Source organism: Coregonus lavaretus (assembly GCF_964263955.1).
Source record: "Coregonus lavaretus genome assembly, chromosome: 24".
Taxonomy (NCBI): domain Eukaryota; kingdom Metazoa; phylum Chordata; class Actinopteri; order Salmoniformes; family Salmonidae; genus Coregonus; species Coregonus lavaretus.
This window is the reverse complement of record NC_140011.1, coordinates 7,407,979-7,428,047: the sequence shown is the minus strand read 5'-3', so window position 1 is coordinate 7,428,047 and position 20,069 is coordinate 7,407,979. Positions and strand designations below refer to the sequence as shown.

General features: G+C 43.2%; 1 protein-coding gene and 1 pseudogene across 3 annotated transcripts in view; both read left to right on the top strand.

Moving 5' to 3' along the window:
- LOC311100237 (protein ARK2N-like) overlaps nucleotides 1–5,390 on the top strand; it is a 30,216-nt gene extending 24,826 nt beyond the window's left edge. The window contains exons 3-5 of one of the 2 annotated variants that reach the window (XM_084141067.1): nucleotides 731–928; nucleotides 2,330–2,441; nucleotides 2,757–5,390. In XM_084141067.1, coding sequence (XP_083997193.1) covers nucleotides 731–928; nucleotides 2,330–2,441; nucleotides 2,757–2,955 — 509 coding nt within the window. In that variant the 3' untranslated portion in view covers nucleotides 2,956–5,390. The remainder of the gene's footprint in view (nucleotides 1–730; nucleotides 929–2,329; nucleotides 2,442–2,756) is intronic. The other variant, XM_084141069.1, reaches the window with a different exon arrangement.
- A 1,647-nt stretch (nucleotides 5,391–7,037) lies between these two features.
- LOC311099383 overlaps nucleotides 7,038–20,069 on the top strand; it is a 26,760-nt pseudogene continuing 13,728 nt past the window's right edge. The window contains exons 1-7 of the transcript XR_014615709.1: nucleotides 7,038–7,184; nucleotides 8,328–8,544; nucleotides 17,634–17,922; nucleotides 18,128–18,253; nucleotides 19,059–19,191; nucleotides 19,502–19,606; nucleotides 19,840–19,935. The product of XR_014615709.1 is annotated as an uncharacterized misc_RNA (transcript). The remainder of the gene's footprint in view (nucleotides 7,185–8,327; nucleotides 8,545–17,633; nucleotides 17,923–18,127; nucleotides 18,254–19,058; nucleotides 19,192–19,501; nucleotides 19,607–19,839; nucleotides 19,936–20,069) is intronic.

Here is a 20,069-nt window from a genome sequence, read left to right as displayed (position 1 = left end):
TAGCTTGATGACTGTGGGCATTTTTGCCTACTTTTTGTTCTAAATAGAGACGGCATATTGGATTGTGTAAAAATGCAGGAAATGTGCTTTAGAGGCCCAAAAATCCCTGCCAGGTTATGTCCCCCCCACTTCTAAAACCAAAGTGGTGCCCCTGCATTTACAGCTGAGCAAAATAAATATATTATGTAGGCCTATTTGCTGTATTTATTTTATGCTTTATTACCAGGCAATTAGTTAGGTTGAGTAGTTAAATTATTACTAGCTTGCTAATTGTCTGGCAACAAAAACATTTACAACTGAAACACATTTTCATTCATTACCATGCATGGCAGGTGGCATTTAACAGTCAAAATCAAGAAATAAAATATTGGAAGTTGTAGAATGTGGGTATTTATGATGTATCTGATCCACTCAGTGATACCATGTCTGAAATCCTATCGTGAGCTGCTATACTAGACCTACAAACACAGTCAGACGGCCTAACTGCTCTGCTACAGTGTTGTGTACCGTTACACAATCTGCCATGGGGTGCTGCAAGCAACTTGGTGTTACACTTATGATATTGTCAGCAGGGTTGTAACCTTTTCACAGGGCAAATGGCAATGAATGCGTTTATTGTGCTCATGGAGGTACCTACGTCTACTGTGAGCACTGAAGTCAACTAACCTGTGAGACCTCCTGAGAGACGGCGTGGTTTTAATAATGAAGTTGTTTTCTGTTGTTTCTGCAGACGGGCCTCCTGTAGTGGGTCACTATGATATTTCAGACACTGATTCTAACCAGGAGAGCATAAGTGTGACTGTGGAGCGAGTGTCCCTGCGCCGGACCACCGTGATAACACACGAAAGGCTAAAAACACACAGGGACCAGGATATGGGATCAAACTCTGGGGCAGTAAGAGCACAGCATCTGTGCTCTCTCTCAGCAGGTCAGTTACAAACCCGCTGTATCACACTGAAAATGTCCACTCTCTCTGGGAAGACTTTCTGTATAATCCGCAGACAGTTTGACAGGCACGAGGAGATCGTTTAACGGGGGTAATGTTAGTGCAACAAGTAGTGATTGGAACCAAAGTCTCAGCGATGAAGACCTGGTGAAATGATGTAATTTCCTCTACATCGCAAGCCCCACGACATAGATACGGTTGAATAAAACATTTTGTACTGCGCTCCGAAGGTTAGAAAGGGGGATCTTTTGGAGTTTGAAGCAGAAATTACACGGACTATCTGCTTGTCTTTTCCTTTCTGGTGCTGCAAATGCTGTTTTTCTTTTTGGGGGTTGCCTTTTCTTTTTCGTCTGTATTTCATAGCAATTCAGTTAGTCAATTGACATAGATGTATACTGAACAAAAATATAAACGCAACATGCAACAATTTCAACGATTTTACTGAGTTACAGTTCATATGAAATCAGTCAATTGAAATAAATTCATTAGGCCCTAATCTACGGATTTCACGTGACTGGGCAGGGGCGCAGCCATGGGTGGGCCTGGGAGGGGCCACCCACTTGAAAGCCAGGCCCAGCCACTGGGGAGCCAGTCCCAGCCAATCAGAATGAGGTTTTTCTCCACATCAGCTGTCCGGGTGGCTGGTCTCAGATGATCCAGCAGGTGAAGGAGCCGGATGTGGAGGTCCTGGGCTGGCATGGTTACACGTGGTCTGCGGTTTTGAGGCCAGTTGGACGTACTGCCAAATTCTCTAAAATGACGTTGGGGGCAGTTTATGGTAGAGAAATGAACATTCAATTCTCTGGCAACAGATCTGATGGAAATTCCTGCAGTCAGCATGCCAATTGCATGCTCCCTCAACTTGAGACATCTGTGGCATTGTGTGACAAAACTGCACATTTTAGAGTGGCCTTTTGCCCCAAGCACAAGGTACACCTGTGTAATGATCATGCTGTTTAATCAGCTTATTGATATGCCACACCTGTCAGATGGATGGATTATCTTGGCAAAAGAGAAATGCTCACAACAGGGATGTAAACAAGTTTGTGCACAACATTTGAGAGAAATACGCTTTTTGTGCTATGGAAATTATTTCTGGGATCTTTTATTTCCGCTAATGAAACATGGGACCAACACTTTTACATGTTGCGTTTATATTTTTTGTGAAGTATAAATTGACATAGATCTACTGCAATATAGAGTAAACAATATATTCTTGTCCATCAGACTTCTAGAAGAGGTTTGTGAATTGTATAATTTCAGTGTCCCTGTGTCCCCTAACTTCAAAGTTAATCTTGTTGTGTCTGTATTTGTGTTACCCCGGGGTGCAATGCTCTAGATGTCCCTGTGCATTATAAAGTGTGTTGTATTGTTGTGTTGCAGGTCACATGGAGGCAGAGTTGGCCCACAGGGAACCCCCTCAGCACAAGGGCCACATCAACATCCCCTCCTCAGACAGTGAGGTAGAAATAGTAGGAGTGCAAGAAAACACAAGGTGAGTTCAGAATGCGTAACTTACAACACACACCGAGGTCAGATCTGCCTGCACTGCAACCAGTACAAAACTGTAAACGTAATATGATGTTGCTCTGAAACGTGTTAATTTGAGGATCATGGTCATGCGACTATGTTTTATTGCTGCAACAAAACATTATAGTTTTACTGTGTGACACCAACAGTGTCAAGGAACTGGTGAACTGCAATGCATAGTTTGCACTTACCAAATCTTCAGTGTAATGTTGTTGCCCTAATATTTCTCTTACATTGCTCTAATGTCCTTGTTGTGTTATTGTGCTGTTTCTCTTAACAGATGTGCCCATCCTAGGGGCGGAGTGATCCAGAGCCTGTCCTCTGCCTGGAAGGCCAACTCAGTGGAGCACTTCAACAACAGCACAAGGCAATCCTCCCAGCTCTGGACTACAGTGTCCCCCCAGCCCAACTGGGTGTCCCCTCCGGAGGTAGTGGACCTCACTCTGGATGAGGAGACCAGACACAAACACCTGCTTTGAGCAACTCGTGCACTGAAGACTTCCTTACACCCCTCTCCTCCTCCCCCACCATGGCGGAAGCCCTTCCTGAGTGTTACAGCCACCACCTGTGACTCGTGGGCTGCGTCTCGAATGACACCCTATTTAGTGCACTTTATAGTGCTTTGGTCAAAAGAAGTTTGCTATATAGGGAATAGGGTGTCATTTGAGATGCAGCTCCATGGACTCTTCCTCTTCTTCCTGAGCGCTGTTTGTTTTTAACCTACTGTAGAACCTTGTGTATCAAAGCCATTTTAACTAAGGTGATTCCCTGTTCATGTTTTATTTATTTATTATAATAATCAAGAGGGCAAGACACTAGTGCAGGGGGAACCATAGATAGGTTTTACAGTAAAACACATAGCAATATTCTTCCTGTCCTGTACCTCCTTCATCCCGGGGATTGTTGTACGTATGTAGGTAGGCACCTTGTGTTCTCTCCGCTAGCTGTAACATAAGACTTAAAGCTGCTGCATGAGGGCGGGGCAGGATCAGTGGCTCGAACCTGCTGCGCTACAGATTGGTGACCTATTCTCCGACTGACTGGACTGGGCTTTCAGTCGATACTAAACGGCAGCTGGTACACTTTCTGAAGCACGGTACGCCGGCCTGTGACAGGGCTTTGGTGACTTGACCTGATTCATACATCTCCATAAGAGTCACTTTTAGGTTTATGTTAAGATTTGACCACTGGCTCCTCACTCACGGGTCAAACTACAGTGATAACATTGATTTTACCCTACTTCGCTTACAAAAATATATAGTCAATTATGTTTCATTTATACTATTGATAATGGTGCTGTCAATGACGCAATGTGTTTGTTTAAGACCGTAGCTAAATCAACTTCTAAGCTAGCTAGATAGTATGTTTTCCTATTCAAGGAAACAAACAGCAACACTGGTCTATGTTCAGTTCTCGTCTTTCTCCTCTTTGAGTAGCTGGTGGTCAGACACACAGGATAAGATGAGTGCTGCAGTCCTGTTTGTACTCAAGCATTTGCTGCAGTCCTCTGGCATAGCAGGTTATGTACAGTACTATTACTGTAAGACAGGTCTGGTGGCTGTTGAGGCAGCCCGTTGCGATGGAGAACAGTCTGAAAGTGTCCCAGGTGTCATTCTGGTAGTCAGTGAATGTATGACCCTGCGTCGCTGACTGGTTGCACTTATATGGATTGTGTGTATGTGTATCAGTGTGAATGAGATATCCCCCCTCCTAACTTTTCGAGACCCCTTTCTGACAACTGAGGAAATGTATCTTCCAAAGATGGCCTGAATGCCTTGGAATGTGCACTATTTTCTTTCAGAGTCATGTATATTCTTTTACCTTAAAGTGAGGCGGATTTTGCCGCCTCTACAAAAAAGATATTTTAATAAAAGATGTGATTTTACTATGTAGATACTAGTAAAGGACTGGTGAGTTTGTACCCATTTGGGGGCTTTATAGAGAGACCTATTTAATGTATGAATTGTTTTAACCCTGATTCCTCAGGACTCTCCCTGGTTCTCCTGTTTGTGTACTCATGCAGTATTTCAGGCCTGGTGAGACTGCAACCACGCCTGATTCGTTTTTACCAATGTTCTGGTATGACACATCAGATCCATTTGAACTGCATGAACCTCTTGGTCTCTCTCTTTCCCTCATTAGAGGGTTATATTGGAGCATTTCATTCGCTCCTGTTGGTCACAGAAAGGGAAAAGTCCTCCTTGACACCGGGAACTGAACCAAAGTCGAATGGAATTTTTGTCAAAGAAAGACTTAAAAACCTTAGAGACTTGTGATATTTCAGCTTTTGACAACTTTTCCTTTGCACGTATGAAATTATTTTGAGGTCTGAATTTATTATTGATAGGTTGTTGAGTTGATTTCAACTTGAATGTGTTAACATCACCCTCCTCCCAGAGAAAAACATTGTGTAAATTAGATGACATGATTATGTTGAAATTTCAGTATCACCTTGACTGTTTCTGACTGGCTAGTTTTCTCCACTGTATGCAGCTAGCACTGAAATGTACCTTTTTTATTCCAGGCCTCGTCTCTTGCATGCAACACCGCTAAGCCCATTGTTGTCGTGTAGCTCTTCATTATGATTATTGTTTAATGTCAGTTAAGTAAGACATTGCTCATGCCTTTAGGCTTAGTGGATTGCTTTCTGTAAGAAACTAGGGCAGCATCAATCAAGTATGGTTGCACATAACATTTTTTGTTACATTTTTGTCCTCAATTCAAACATCTGTTTCAACCCGCTCTCAGTAATTTAACCCTTTTGTGCTGTTTATTTTCATTTATTTTACTGTCATTATTTTAAATTAACAAGAAATGAGTGTTAATATTTTGCAAGTCCCGGACTTCTTTGAAATTATGTCTGTAGAACAAAAAGGAAACCATTTTAAAACTAAATAAATATATTATTATTTAAGGACTGTGTTGATTGTGATTTTTTTTATTTATTTAATTCCCATGCTGTCTATACTGTTGGGTTTATCAGTGTCTTTGCCTAATCAGAGAGTGACAAAGGGGATGAGGTCTCTGATTCAATATCTGTGTAGAGCAGTGTTTCCCAACTCCTTCAGTACCCTAACAGCACAGAGGACTCCCTTTCTTCATGAACAATATGACCCCTCATCCACAAAGGGACAGGGTCAGAGGTCAGGCAAGGGGGACACGTGGAGAGGACAATGGAGAGACCGGAGCTGTGCAATCTGCCTAACCTAACCTCAACCCTGGAGTCCTTCTGCTTCTCTGTTAATCCTGAGGGCACCAGCTGTATGCTAATTCCCATGGCTAGTCCCCTTGTCATTGGTGAGTAGAACAATTGCTAATAGATATTTTACTAGCCTAGAAAATCAATGCAATTGTTCTGTGCTGGTATTTTAGGGAGCTATGAAGGAGGTGATTGTTTTTCTGAGTAGCCGTTGGTTCGTGCAGTTTTCATGGAAATTATATTTGGGATTGTAGAGTACACACCTGACCACCAGAGGGCCCTGTCCTAGCAGAAATCAAAACGCAACGTTCATAGAAGTAAGGACCATCGGTAAGTACCTGTAAGCGAGTCCTTGAAATGAATGGTAAAATACTAGGTTATTCAATATGTTGTTCACAATCCACAGGTTTATGTCACATATTGCATGGCACCATTTACCTTCCCCGACCCCCGCCATGTCATAGGCATGAAAATGGTGTTGAGTTCACCTCAGTTAACTGCTGCCTGCTGGAGGACTACCGAGCTATCACTTGAATTTCACACACCAACGATCGTAGCCTACACACAATATTAAACAAATATTTCCACCATATACTTGCTTGACTCTGCAAATAAATTCAGAAGTTAATCTGTGTGCAGGAATACCCTTTTATTATTCGAAGATAGCTATGTGATTTTATTCCCACCAGACCTCCGAGATCAGTGTAGCGCTATTTGTGTCTGAATATTAATATTTTGTACCAAAAATACAAAATTAGCCAAACCTGATTTATTTGGGCAACAATTAATAGGAATGGTTTCCCCTTTTTTACCGGATTTGATCAATATGACCGGGGGGGGGGGGTATAGAGCTCAGGGTCCTTTGTGCAAGACCATAGGCGATTATAGTGGTCGTGGTGGGTAGGCTAGGCGGTCTAAGGGTTACCACTAAGTAGTGAATGACATTGAGTTTAGTGACCCCCTCTAACCCCCCTCTCCATCTGTCCCCATGTCTTAATTCTGGTGGTGCAGACTGGAGAGTCGAGCCAGGAAACCATGGCATGACAATATCCTTCTTTCAAATAATAGGCCTACAACAAACATGTCCTGGAGTGCATCTAGGAACATGACACAATGTGTACATTTTTAACAGTACGGTGTATTGGTATGAAATAAATGCAATGATATTCAACACTGGATGGATCTGAGCTTGATTGATTTGAGTAGATGTCCAGAAGACGGACATCTCCACCTCTTTGTAATTCACAAAACTAAAGTCGCTGATCTGATTGGCTGTCCCGTGTGCCACAGGAAGAGGCTTACTTAGAGAGGTGTTCATTGATTGGTTCGTTCTGTCTTTGTACGCCAGGCAGCTGAGCAGCCTGTCCGTTTGAATGTGCAAGGATTGGAAGGGACCATTTCCATGGACCATCTGTCTCACTGGCTAGCGATACAACAAAGGACCCAGGATGGTGTTAATACATGTCGGATATTTGGTTCTTCCCGTATTTGGCTCTGTAAGAAATAGAGGTAAAGTGATTTAATTTATTCTATCAATTTTTATGTATTTTCTCGTTCCTGTATTATGTAAATATTAAAGCTAGCTGCCATCTGAAGTGCCAGAGGCCAAGCTAATAATGCTAGCCAGCCGGCTAACGTTAGCTGCTTAGTTAGCCAGCCTGCTAGCTCAGCTGCGCTCGAGCGAATAAAATCTGGGTTTGCAGTAACGTTAAAGGTTGTAGCTAATCGAACAATGTCAAACGAAATAAGCAAAATATGTAGCTGATGTAATGTTTTGCCATCCTTTCTAGCTTGCAGTTCTTATTGTCAAAGTCAAATGTTATCCTGTCAAGCTAACTAACTAAGCAAAATGGTAGCTAGCTAGCCAACACGCCGCTATTTTATCTGGTATGGGCCACCCTGGTTGAGCCTGGTTTACTATTAGGCTGATATTTTGGTGATAGACGCGCGAGGACCATCATTAGAATATAGCTAGCGGTGTCGTTTATACCAATTTGGCCTACAGTACTTTAACGGTACATTTATATTTTATACGGTCGACATTAACACCTAGCTGTGTTGTTTTTACTCTGATCGAGAAGCTGGTTAGCGAACATCACATCAGTGACATCAATTGTTTACCCTTATGTATTGGTTTTGGCGAGCCTTTGCGTCTTGACAATATCGTGTGTGCTGTGGGGTTAGTTGCCTTCAGCGAACTACGGTGTGTAGGTAGTTTAATGTTACGACTGCCACATTCAATCAATCTGAGCTGGTTAGCTGACGTTAGGTGGGTTAAAATGTACTGCAGTCTAATGACGCGTTTTCTTCTTAGCAACCTATAGTACGGTCAGAAACACTATCCCGTAGCTTTGTAAATTGTTTTGTTGTTGTCTCAAACCATAAACCAAACCCTATCTCTAGTTTTGGGCTATCAAGCTAACGTTATTTGTTCAAGGAAAAACATGAGCACAACTGATTGCCTTTTGTTTCGCTCGATTGCAAACACCATACTAGCCAAATTGACCAAATAAAATAATCCTCGATATGTAGTAAAGGCTATACTAATTATGTAATAATAATAATAATATGAACGTGCATTTTTAAAGGACATGCATTAGCGCCAATGATTTCATTGTGCTTTTATTTGTGTTCTTTTTTCCTGTTCCATAGTATCGAGGCTGGCGCTACATTCCGCATTTCTCAGACCTTTGTCCCCTTCCATTGTGTAGCTAACGATCATCTGCTGCTGTCTGCCGTAGCCTCTGCCTGTTCTCTGCATCTAGCTGTATTGTGAACCCCTTCTTCCTCATTTCCTCTTTCCATCTGAAGACGACATTGGCATTAAAACCGAGTTCTCCCACTCATACCGTATCCTTCTGTGTAACAGACTAAAGAATAACACCTTCTCTAGAAAACAGTTTGTCTTTATTTAAACTGTCATGTTGCTCTTTAGTAAATAACCCATTGTAGCATTAGTCCTATTACTACAAAATGTCATTGTGATTCTCCCATTCAGTGTGGATAGACTACATTCTGCTGTAAATTTCTGTAAAGTGGATACATTTTGAACCCTTGGCCCCTCGATTAGATTATAGCCAGGCTTGATCGAGCTTGTGGATAGCTGTCTCCAGTCATCCCTCTTGAATCAAAGGTGCATTGTACAACCTTGAATTGGTCAGTTGGACCTGATAGCCTGTTTGAAACAAATCATATTCATTCCCCCTTCCAAATGCTATCATCCTAATCACAATTAACCAATTGGACAACTGGCTGCAATAAATTAGCATTCTAATTTGCATGCCTTTTTTCCTAACGATCCTAAATTGCCACCTTTGATGGTCCATGCACCTGTTCTAGTGGCTAAACGGCCAGTCATAATCCTATACGAGCCTTTGTCTCTTCTAATTGAACGAACCCATTTAGTTGGTCACAGCAAATCGGCGAGACTTGACTTGCTGTTTAAAATTCCCTTTGTGATCCTCAAGTCATGCCAAACTCCCCAGTCTTTACACCTCCACAGAATGCTATCCATTTTACAGGGATGTGTATATCCTGCACTGCTGTAGAACTCCTTTTAGAATCAAAATGTCTTTATTCTTTGGTTGTGGTTTCTCTCTACCTTATGTTCTTGTATTAGAACCTAATGCATGATCATTTTTTTATTACTTTTATGTTTTCACATTGAACAGCAGATTCCAATGTAATCTTGGTGTAGAGATGTCCCTGCTGTACTGAAATGTGCTGTAGCATACACATCTACGCATTGGATGCTGCTTCTGTTCTGTTAACCCTACAGAGCATGGTCGGGCCTTGCCTTTGGTCATTATTTGCATGTAATTATATTATTATTACTATTATCACACAGTGCCACACATACTAATATTTTCCAATAAAGACTTGTAGTATTTTTCCTAACCTTCAGTGTGCTTTTTGCTGATTTCCATGTGTGTGTACCCCCCCACTCCACCACCGTGCCGTCACTAAGGCAGTCCCCCCTCTATCTCTCTGTGCTCTCATCTCTTGCGGAGGCACTTCAAGGTGCTGCTCTCTCCCCAGTCCCAATCATAGGATTAGGGACAGTCAAATCACTCTGTCCTGCAGGGAAAATATATTTTGACTGAGACATGGGAGGCAGGGATTAATGTTGGAACCATACAGTCCCCCCCCCCCCCCCCCCCCCCCCCCCCCCCCCCCCCCACCCCCTCCCCCCCCCCCCCCCCCCCCCCACCCCCCCCCCCCCCCCCCCCTCCCCCCCCCCCCCCCCCCATCCCCCCAATCAATACACATTCCATCTGTATTTGACTCTTTTCAGCTGTGACACATTGGTTGTTTACTGTAGTAGTAATAGTGAACAAAACCTGCCTTTCCTTTCATCCTTTTTTGCCAGTCTCGGTTTTAGTTTTTTAATATGATTGTTGTAATCGGGTTACGAAAGTGTTATTCCGTATATGCACCATACATGTCACACGCAACTGATGATTTTGGCGTTGAATCTTTTGCAAAATAATGAATCTTGAATTAGTGTCTTTCAGAAACTGACCACGACGGGAGATTTAGAGTTTTATTATGAGGCTGAATACACACCTTGAAGTTCCTCTACATGACACACAACATAAAACACTGATTTAAATGCTATGGAGGTCATGCCGGTTCTGTGTACTTTGGTGTTTTTGAAAATAGTCTTGACACAAGTGGCACCAGCCATTCAATAGCTGTACATACTGAGTTGGTCAACATAAGGCATTTCAATTATGTTATATTTTCTAAATAAACTAGCGAATATATAGATATAGACTGGTTGTATCTCAACTAGCAGGTGAAACTTTTACTTTGACAACAATGACAACACTACAGCGCAACGAACAAGTGAAGTCTTTACCTTGACATATGTACACTTAGATGCATAATTCTCTTTTGGTTCAGTATAGAATGGCACCTAGCTGTTCAGGTGAGCTAGATCAATCCGCAGCAAACTGAACACAATTAGCAAAACAACTTCATACTCGTTTTTGTAAAATAACAATGAATCATACTGTATTTAAAATGCATTTGAACATCTCAATACACTTTTCAGTCAAATATAAAGTAAAAGACATTGCATCAACCTGAAGTCGGTATAAATCTGTGACAAAAGCGTAACAACTCAGTGAGTGGCCTCATTTTACCTTTTGGATAATGTCTTCAGCAGACTTCTATGTGGGTATATCACTTTTACACATGGAAGAAAATAGATGCAATTTGAAAATGCCCTAGTATTTGTACAAGGAAAAAGTAAAACAAGTCGCTTTTGTTATGTGGGCTAGGCCTATTTGTTGATGATAGAAATTTTGGCTAGATTGTGTTAAATTTGGTCTACACATGGCCAATTCAATAAAAGTCTCCAATGACTGTGCAGAACACTTTTCATGCATACTAAACTGCCCTCATTTAATGGTGATCTCATGCTGTTTTTGGGAGAAGAGGCTTTCTATGACAGTTCTTTGTACCAAAAAACGTAAGCTGTCTGGTTAAGGATTATAGCCTTCCTACCTAGAGCACACAGGTAAAGGTTATTGTCACCGCCTTCTTTTCAAACACTTACAAGGTCATATTCGGCAGTCAATTACATAAATTATTCAACACTACTGTAGTGTTCCGTGCAAGCAGCTGCTTTAGACTTTACATGTGTATTCTAATCATGAGATTAAATAACACACAAGCCACAAGGATTGATATGAGCACCTTATCTTACTATACTTTAGGATTCCCCTGGACACCTATATCTATAATGATTTATGAATCTTTTGGTACTTCGGGTTATGTATATGTAAAACATAAGGTGTTTCTCAGCTACCCCCTCCTCAATCCAGTTTCCATTTTCCTACTAACCACTGCACTTGGGCACATTACATGCCATTACATCAGATAGACCTAGGTACTAAATCCTTCATGATTGGTTGATAGCTACTGCACTGCTTAGCCTACACATTACCTCGTCACCCCTCTATTCGTGCATTGTAAAGTAATGGGATGCTCATGCTGCTGAGGGAATGGGGTGTGTAGGGTAGATGGGGAGTAGTAGCATTGATTATAAAGCTGCAGAGACAGCCGGGTCGGACGTCAGACTACTGCAGTCATGGGTGGGCAGGGCTACAGGCCTGTTAGTCAACAGGGGGAGCTATGCCGCAGCCGCACCATGGGGGAGGGGCTGGGTGTGTGCGTGCAGCTCTGGAGGGTCTGAGCTCAGATATGCACCAGTCAGGAGATTTGCAGCCCGAGCTCAGCACAGAGGTATGAGCAGACAGACAGTCAATAATAGGCTATAGAGGCTGTATGCTGCTGAGGCTGTGTCAGTGGTGCAATGTGTGCCAAATAAGGTCTATTTAGTAGGCTATTTTATTTTCTGGTCCATTTATGATTATAATCATCCAGGGTTCTCCCCAATAAATATAAGAGGGGCGCTCGCCCACCTCGTTACATGTGTTTAAAAATGCAACAATCTCGTGAGTCCCCTTCTCAACAGCACCACCTTGTTAAGAAATACTGGGTACAACCCTGTCATCCTAGCACTGGTCATTTCCACCCTGAGATATTGTTATATCCAAGTAAAATAATTTTTTTTGTCATGTTTCTCCTTTGTTACTGGGGTCACTGTATATTTGCACAACTGTGACGTAAAGCATTCCGTCAGAACGGAGTGAAAATGCTTTGAAATGGCATCCTCTGTTCCACCAAAGCCAGAAGCCAACAGTTTTTTTCCGCTCTACTTCCTCAGCCAGCCAACATCATTTCTCCTCTTATGGCTGAGGTTCACTGGGTTTCCTGTGTCTCAGGGCAAAATATACTGTAGCAAAAGAACAACCAAGCAGAATATGTCACCTTGGTTTGTGACTAGAATAGTCAAACTGCTTTTAATTACGTAGGCTATGATGTGGAAGGGGGGAAAAAGGAATTATACAATTTTGAGTTGACCTGAAGTAACCTTTGGGTTGTAATTAAATAGTCCAACCACTGTATCAGAAATATATTTTTGTCAGTTGAATTGGTTACACAGTGTGATTCAACTATCAGCAAAACATTAAATTATAAGTATCAAGTACACCTCTGCTTATCATAATCATTAGAGGCAGTGCTACTGGAAATTCCCCTCTGAACAGTAAAGATAATGATTAAACCCTCTCGTCTCTACATCAAATTAGAACAAAGTTGCATAGCTGTTTTACGAGCCACTCTTTATCATTTATGGAGTTCAGTAGTATCGTTTTATTATCACAATAATAGTCAAAGCACACACAGCTTGGGTGATTCCTCACGAAACTGCAACAAAAAAATAACATGATTTTGGGGATTTTCACAATGTATTCCATAGAAGGGTCCTTTGGAGGAAGAATTGTTGACATATATTTGACATTTTATATCTTAAAGCATAATTGAGAAATAATTAATTGAAGTTGGAATATTTGTGACATTTTGGCCTTCCTCTGGCCTCCTTTTAAGACTCCATAATGTTTCATCCCATAAGTGCTACAAAGCAAGAATTGATGTCATATGAAGCTTTTCCGCTTGCTCTGTAATATGACTAGTATTTTGATTTCAATCACAATTTTCTTACATTCATTTATGAATATTGAACAATACAAACATGAATATTGAAAATATACCATTTTTGATTTGGCTATTTTTTCATTACATTGTTGAACGTAATATATTCTACGGGCATATAAAAGTTGAACAAATGTCAACTATATGTCAACAATCTTTCCTCCAAAGGACCCTTCTATGGAGTACATAAAAAAAAAAGCAGGGCCTTTTTTGTTCTAGTTTTGTGAGGAATAACCCGCTTGCTGAATAAACTAGGACGGCACTAAAGATGGCTCTACATGGAGCCTGGCCATTAATAGTCAGTCGGTGGGTCTGTGCTTTTTGATATGAGGGCTGCTTGTCTGAGGGACAACCCCCCCAGACCTTGGTGTCTGTTCCCCGGCCCAGACAGCTGGGGGGCTTTAACAGGGGCTGAAGGAGCAGCTGCCTCCCCCTCCTCACCACACCTCCCTCCCTCTGGACGTAATGGATATTGATTGTTTGGCTGCGACCCAGCAGCATGCTGATTCAGCAGGTTGGCCAGAGCTTCACAACTCCTCCTTTGATCGACAGAGACAGACCGAGAGGTGGCATTAACCCGGGGGGTGAGGCACGGGGAATACATCAGCAGCAGCTTGCCTCAGATGGAAGTGTCGGATTAGCTACAGGTCTGCACCTCAGTAGTCTAATTGTCTAAATTGGCTTCGTCTTGTGTTCTTTCCTTCGTCCTTCACACAGATCTGAAAGAGGACTGGGCCCAGTTTCCCAAAAGCAAGTTCATCGTTAGAACCTGCGTAGAAGCGTCGTTAAATCTCAGAGCTGTTTCCCGAAACCGTTGTTATTAACGTGGCACTTGAATACGCTCGTAATCTAACGCCTGCTAAGTGCGTTGTTAGATGCTTTTTTGCCCTCCCGCATGACTTCATACACAGAAGATGTCCGCTAAACATAAACTCAGCAAAAAAAAGAAACGTCCCTTTTTCAGGACCCTGTCTTTCAAAGATAATTCGTAAAAATCCAAATAACTTCACAGATCTTCATTGTAAATGGTTTAAACACTGTTTCCAATGCTTGTTCAATGAACCATAAACAATTAATGAACATGCACCTGTGGAACGGTCGTTAAGACATTAACAGCTTACAGACAGTAGGCAATTTAAGGTCACAATTATGAAAACTTAGGACACTAAAGATGCCTTTCTACTGACTGAAAAACACCAAAAGAAAGATGCCCAGGGTCCCTGCTCATCTGCGTGAACGTGCCTTAGGCATGCTGCAAGGAGGTATGAGGACTGCAGATGTGGCCAGGGCAATAAATTGCAATGTCCGTACTGTGAGACGCCTAAGACAGCGCTACAGGGAGACAGGACGGACAGCTGATCGTCCTCGCAGTGGCAGACCACGTGTAACAACATCACACCTGCGGGACAGGTACAGGATGGCAACAACAACTGCCCGAGTTACACCAGGAACGCACAATCCCTCCATCAGTGCTCAGACTGTCCGCAATAGGCTGAGAGAGGCTGGACTGAGGGCTTGTAGGCCTGTTGTAAGGCAGGTCCTCACCAGACATCACCGGCAACAACGTCGCCTATGGGTGCAAACCCACTGTCGCTGGACCAGACAGGACTAGCAAAAAGTGCTCTTCACCGACGAGTCGCGGTTTTGTCTCACCAGGGGTGATGGTCAGATTCGCCTTTATTGTCGAAGGAATGAGCGTTACACCGAGGCCTGTACTCTGGAGCGGGATCGATTTGGAGGTGGAGGGTCCGTCATGGTCTGTGGCGGTGTGTCACAGCATCATCGGACTGCGCTTGTTGTCATTGCAGGCAATCTCAACGCTGTGCGTTACAGGGAAGACATCCTCCTCCCTAATGTGGTACCCTTCCTGCAGGCTCATCCTGACATGGCCCTCCAGCATGACAATGCCACCAGCCATAATGCTCGTTCTGTGCATGATTTCCTGCAAGACAGGAATGTCAGTGTTCTGCCATGGCCAGCGACGAGCCCGGATCTCAATCCCATTGAGCACGTCTGGGACCTGTTGGATTGGAGGGTGAGGGCTAGGGCCATTCCCCCCAGAAATGTCCGGGAACTTGCAGGTGCCTTGGTGGAAGAGTGGGGTAACATCTCACAGCAAGAACTGGAAAATCTGGTGCACTCCGTGAGTCGGAGATGCACTGCAGTACTTAATGCAGCTGGTGGCCACACCAGATACTGACTGTTACTTTTGACCCCCCCTTTGTTCAGGGACACATTATTCAATTTCTGTTAGTCACATGTCTGTGGAACTTGTTCAGTTTATGTCTCAGTTGTTGAATCTTGTTATGTTCATACAAATATTTACACATGTTAAGTTTGCTGAAAATAAACGCAGTTGACAGTGAGAGGATGTTTATTTTTTTGCTGAGTTTAGAATCACTTCGTTTATCCGTCTCTGACAGCCGATAACTTGAGAATAAAGTTGACTACAAATACAAAGTTGCAATGTCTTTGCAATTGATACAAACAAGCGACATATAAAATGATGCTTCAAATGAAAACCGAGATGAATGCATTAAAATATAAGCAGTAGGCTATAAGCCTATTTATTCAATCATATTGAAATTCATGTCAGGTTCAATTGAGTTCTATTTTGCTACTTGTAGGCTACTTTCTGTAATTTGTCTCAATATATTTCATGATGTGTAGCCTAACATGCGCACAATGATGTGCCAAATCAGTGATTTAGTGAATATTTATTGGGTAAGTATTAGAATAAGCCACCTCAATATTTGCAGCTGTAGGTGGTAATATCTCTCTAGGAGCTGATCCGTCGTCAGTATTGTGTGAAAATTCGAATGTTAAGGCTATTATTTGAATGGAGAAAGCTGATCCGAGAGCAGCGCTCCCTTTCTTTTCGATCCTATCAGTATAGAAACGTGCTCCAACGATGCACTTAGCGACCATTCTCTCTTTGTGGTGTTTTGGGAAACGTATGTTATATCTTCGGCCGTTGTAGGAAAGATGCATCATTAAAAAACTTGTACGCTTAAATTCCATCGGGAAACCGGGCCCTGGACAGGTGAAAGCAATTTTGGCATGTCTATCTGCCATGTTGTGTTCACCTGCCCTGTCTTTCCAGATCAGCGAAGATTAAGAAAATGAGACAAGGAGAGGACGCCACTTTAGACTATTGAGTCGCACCCCAAGCAGCTGGTGGATCTAGCGGTTGATCCCATAATGCCAGGCTCCATAATGAGAGAGGTCTATAGATAGGACTACAGTTACATCTCACAGCTGGAGAGGCAGGTAGACAGTGGCTGTATTCCTTGTGAATAAGTAGCATGTTGAAGAACGTTGAAAATATTTACCGCCACATCACATTAAACGTTCTCATACACGGGAACTCCGTACCATAGATTTTCATATGTTCATTCAAGGTCCAATTAAACGCAGGGTACTTATTTATAACATTATACAAACCCACTTAAGCAAAAGTCCACATCAAACCTAGCTGATATTATCAGAGACATGCATAAAGTCCAAATCAAACTAAAGGTCAGTCGGTCGGTGCCCAGTGAACCCCTTTGCTCCCAGCTGACTCTGTAGAACGGCAGGATATGAGCCAGAAAGTTTGGCTCTCTTTGGAGGTTAGAGGTCGCTCCATGGAGGTTACTTTGTCTGTTCTTCATCTGCTCTTTCTCCTGTTTTGTGTTTTCTTCCTGGGTGAGGTCACTTTCTGTTTTCTCTCTGTGTGTGAGTGATATCATGTGTGTGTGGGGGGGTGGTCTGTTTCTGAATGTGTGTTTACAATTGTGTCCGTCTCTGTGTTCTGACTGTTAGTTTGATCTCTGTCTGTGTGCGTGGTTGTGGTTTCTGTCTAACAATGATTTGTCTGTCAGATTGTTTGTCTGATTCTGTGTGATTGTGCTGTCTTAAGATCGGTCTGTGGGCGGCAGGTAGCCTAGCGGTTAAGAGCATTGGGCCAGTAACTGAAAGGTCGCTGGTTCAAATCCCCGAGCCGACTAGGTGAAAGATCTGTTGATGTGACTTGAGTAAGGCACTTAACTAACCCTAATTGCTTATGTAAGTCACTCTGGATAAGATCATCTGCTAAATGACTAAAATGTAATGTAAAATGTCTGTGTAGTTGTTCTGTGTGATGTTTAATTAAGTGTGACTGACTCCCTCTGTTTGGCTGTTGTTCACTGTCTGTCTGATTGGTGTGATCACTCATTCTTTCTACTCTCTCTGGCGTCTTCTCTGATTGGGTGAGTGTTCTCTTGTCTTGGTTGATCACTCTGTCTGCCTGCTCTCTGGGTGGGTGTGATTGTCTCTCTATCGTCTGATTGACTGAGTGTCTTTTCGGTCTTGTCTTGATTGGTTGGGGCCTACTTCCTCTGAATCCTGATTGGGTGCGCTTGTCTCCTGCAGGAGCACACTTCACCAGACATCAGCACAGCCATGCTACCTCCTGCCGACACTTTAACCTGGGGGCCCCCCAGGCTCCCATCTCAGCCGAGTTCCCCGTGGGTCATGCCAGTCAGCCTCCCCAGACTGGCCTGGCCCCCCACCACCCTCCGCCCCTGACGGCCCTGCCGGCCCCCCCTCAGTTCCAGGACATCCCGGGGCCCCCGTTCCTACCTCAGGCCTTACACCAGCAATACCTCATCCAGCAGCAGCTTCTAGAGGCGCAGCACCGCAGGATCCTCCCACACTCCAGGTACAACCACCCACTTTTTTAAGCTCACTCGCCTAGACACACACACACTTTAGATGCTCACTTAGACACACACTTTGATATGCTTTGTCGCTCCCTCTTTCTCACACACACACACACACACACACACACAAATGAACAGACACTAGAACACTACAGCCCCTCCAATTTCCAAATACTAATGGATGTAAATGACTCCTCCGTGCAGACGAACACCGGAGCGCGTTCCTCTGAACCCTCACAGGCTGCGCTCTGGGTATGACTACTCCCCTCCACTCCACGTTCCCCAGCCAATCAGCCAGCAGCCGCGCTACCTGGCCGAGGGCACAGACTGGTGAGTCACTGTTTGAAATGAAAGTGGGAGCCGTGGAGAAGATAAGTCAGTGTTCCATCCCCGCGTCTGTCTGGCATTAGTGTTGTTGTTGATTTAGCATTTACCTCTCCACCTGCCTGTAGGGAGCACCTCAGGAGTGTTTATGGCTTCCGGTATAAGTTACTAATAAGAACGGATCTATTATTAGCATACCCATTCCAAATCCCAACCTTAACCATTTGTGAGATAAATGCTAAACTGACCATAGACCATAGCTAAACTGTCGCGCCGTTCTTGATTTCTTGTATTTTTTGTATTTTTTCCCCCTTACATTTTAAGTGTTTGACATTTTACTGCATTGTTAGGAGCTAGTAACATGAGCATTTCGCTGCACCTGCTATTACACCTGCTAAACTGTGTACGCGACCAATAAACTTTGATTTGATCATTGTTCATCTCTTAGACTTCAATGGGAGTAGGTCCGCAAAGCGCAAGCATTTTTGCAAGCGGCGAGCTTTGGAAACCTCGCTCCCATGAGCTGCGCCCCTGGCTCGACGCTTGAGGCGCCAAAATATGAAATTAGCTGAAGTCTTGAGTGGCCGCCGCGCATGGTTGACCAATGAGCAGAGTACATCTTGTCAAACAATCAAACAATGTTTTAATGACAACATTCGAGCTGACAACAACCGGGACCTGGTCTCCACAAACAGTAGGCAGATTTTCTTGCGGTTCAATTGCTATTTATCGCAGCCCGTCTGTAATCGCCTTCATATTCTGTGTTGATGTTAATCTAGGTCTCTCTCTCTCTCTGTCCCTCTGTTCGTAGGGACCTCAGTGTGGACGCTGGCCTCTCTCACCATCAGTACCAGCTCCAGCAGCTTCCACAGCACTATCAGCATTACCTGGCCTCATCCCCTAGAATGCACCACTTTCCCAGGAACACCACCTCTGCACAAGTGGTACGTCCATGACTTGGCTGTTTTGGTCTGTCTCTGCTTTGTTGTAGTTTATTTTTATTTTTATGTCTATGTTGATTGTTTAGTGTCTTTGTAGATCTCTGCTTTAGGTTTTTTAAAGACTGTGCTGCCTGTTTTGGGGTCTAGGTTGGTGGTTTGATGTCTGTCTGTTTCTGTTAACATCTTTTGTTTGGTGTCTGTCTTGCTGTTTTATTAGGTTTAGGTTTTTGATTGACATCTGTCCCGTGCTGTATGTTTAGTCATATCTTACGATGTTCTGTGGATGACTAAAGTGTTTAGTTTTTTTCGACAGGTTGTGCACGAGATCAGAAACTATCCGTACCCCCAGCTCCACCTGCTGGCTCTACAGGGCCTCAACCCCTCACGCCATGCTTCGGCTGTACGAGAGAGCTATGAGGTAAACGTCCATCTCTAGATGTATCCTGTCCTATTCTGTTTTACCTATAGTTGTATTCTATATCAATAATTACTAGTGTTATACCTGTGTACTATACATGTTTTTAACAATTAAGCTTTAATGGCAAGGCCTTATCTGTTCTATATCCCTGTTGTATATCCCATTACCAGTGCACTTGTAATTGCAAATGTCTAGTGAAGTCCTGTCAAAAGCCTTGTTCTCCTGTGCCCTAGGAGCTGTTGCAGCTTGAAGACAGGCTGGGAAGTGTCAGTAGAGGGGCAGTTCAGACCACCATAGAGAGATTCACCTTCCCACACAAATACAAGAAGGTGAGGAGGCAGCTCTTTGAGCTACAAATATACACACAAGTGGAGCTATAATTGCAAATGTAACCAGTGGGAATTGAATGTGTTAACCATTAGACCAAGAAGACATCCTCAAGGTCTGAGGGCTTACAAGTCTC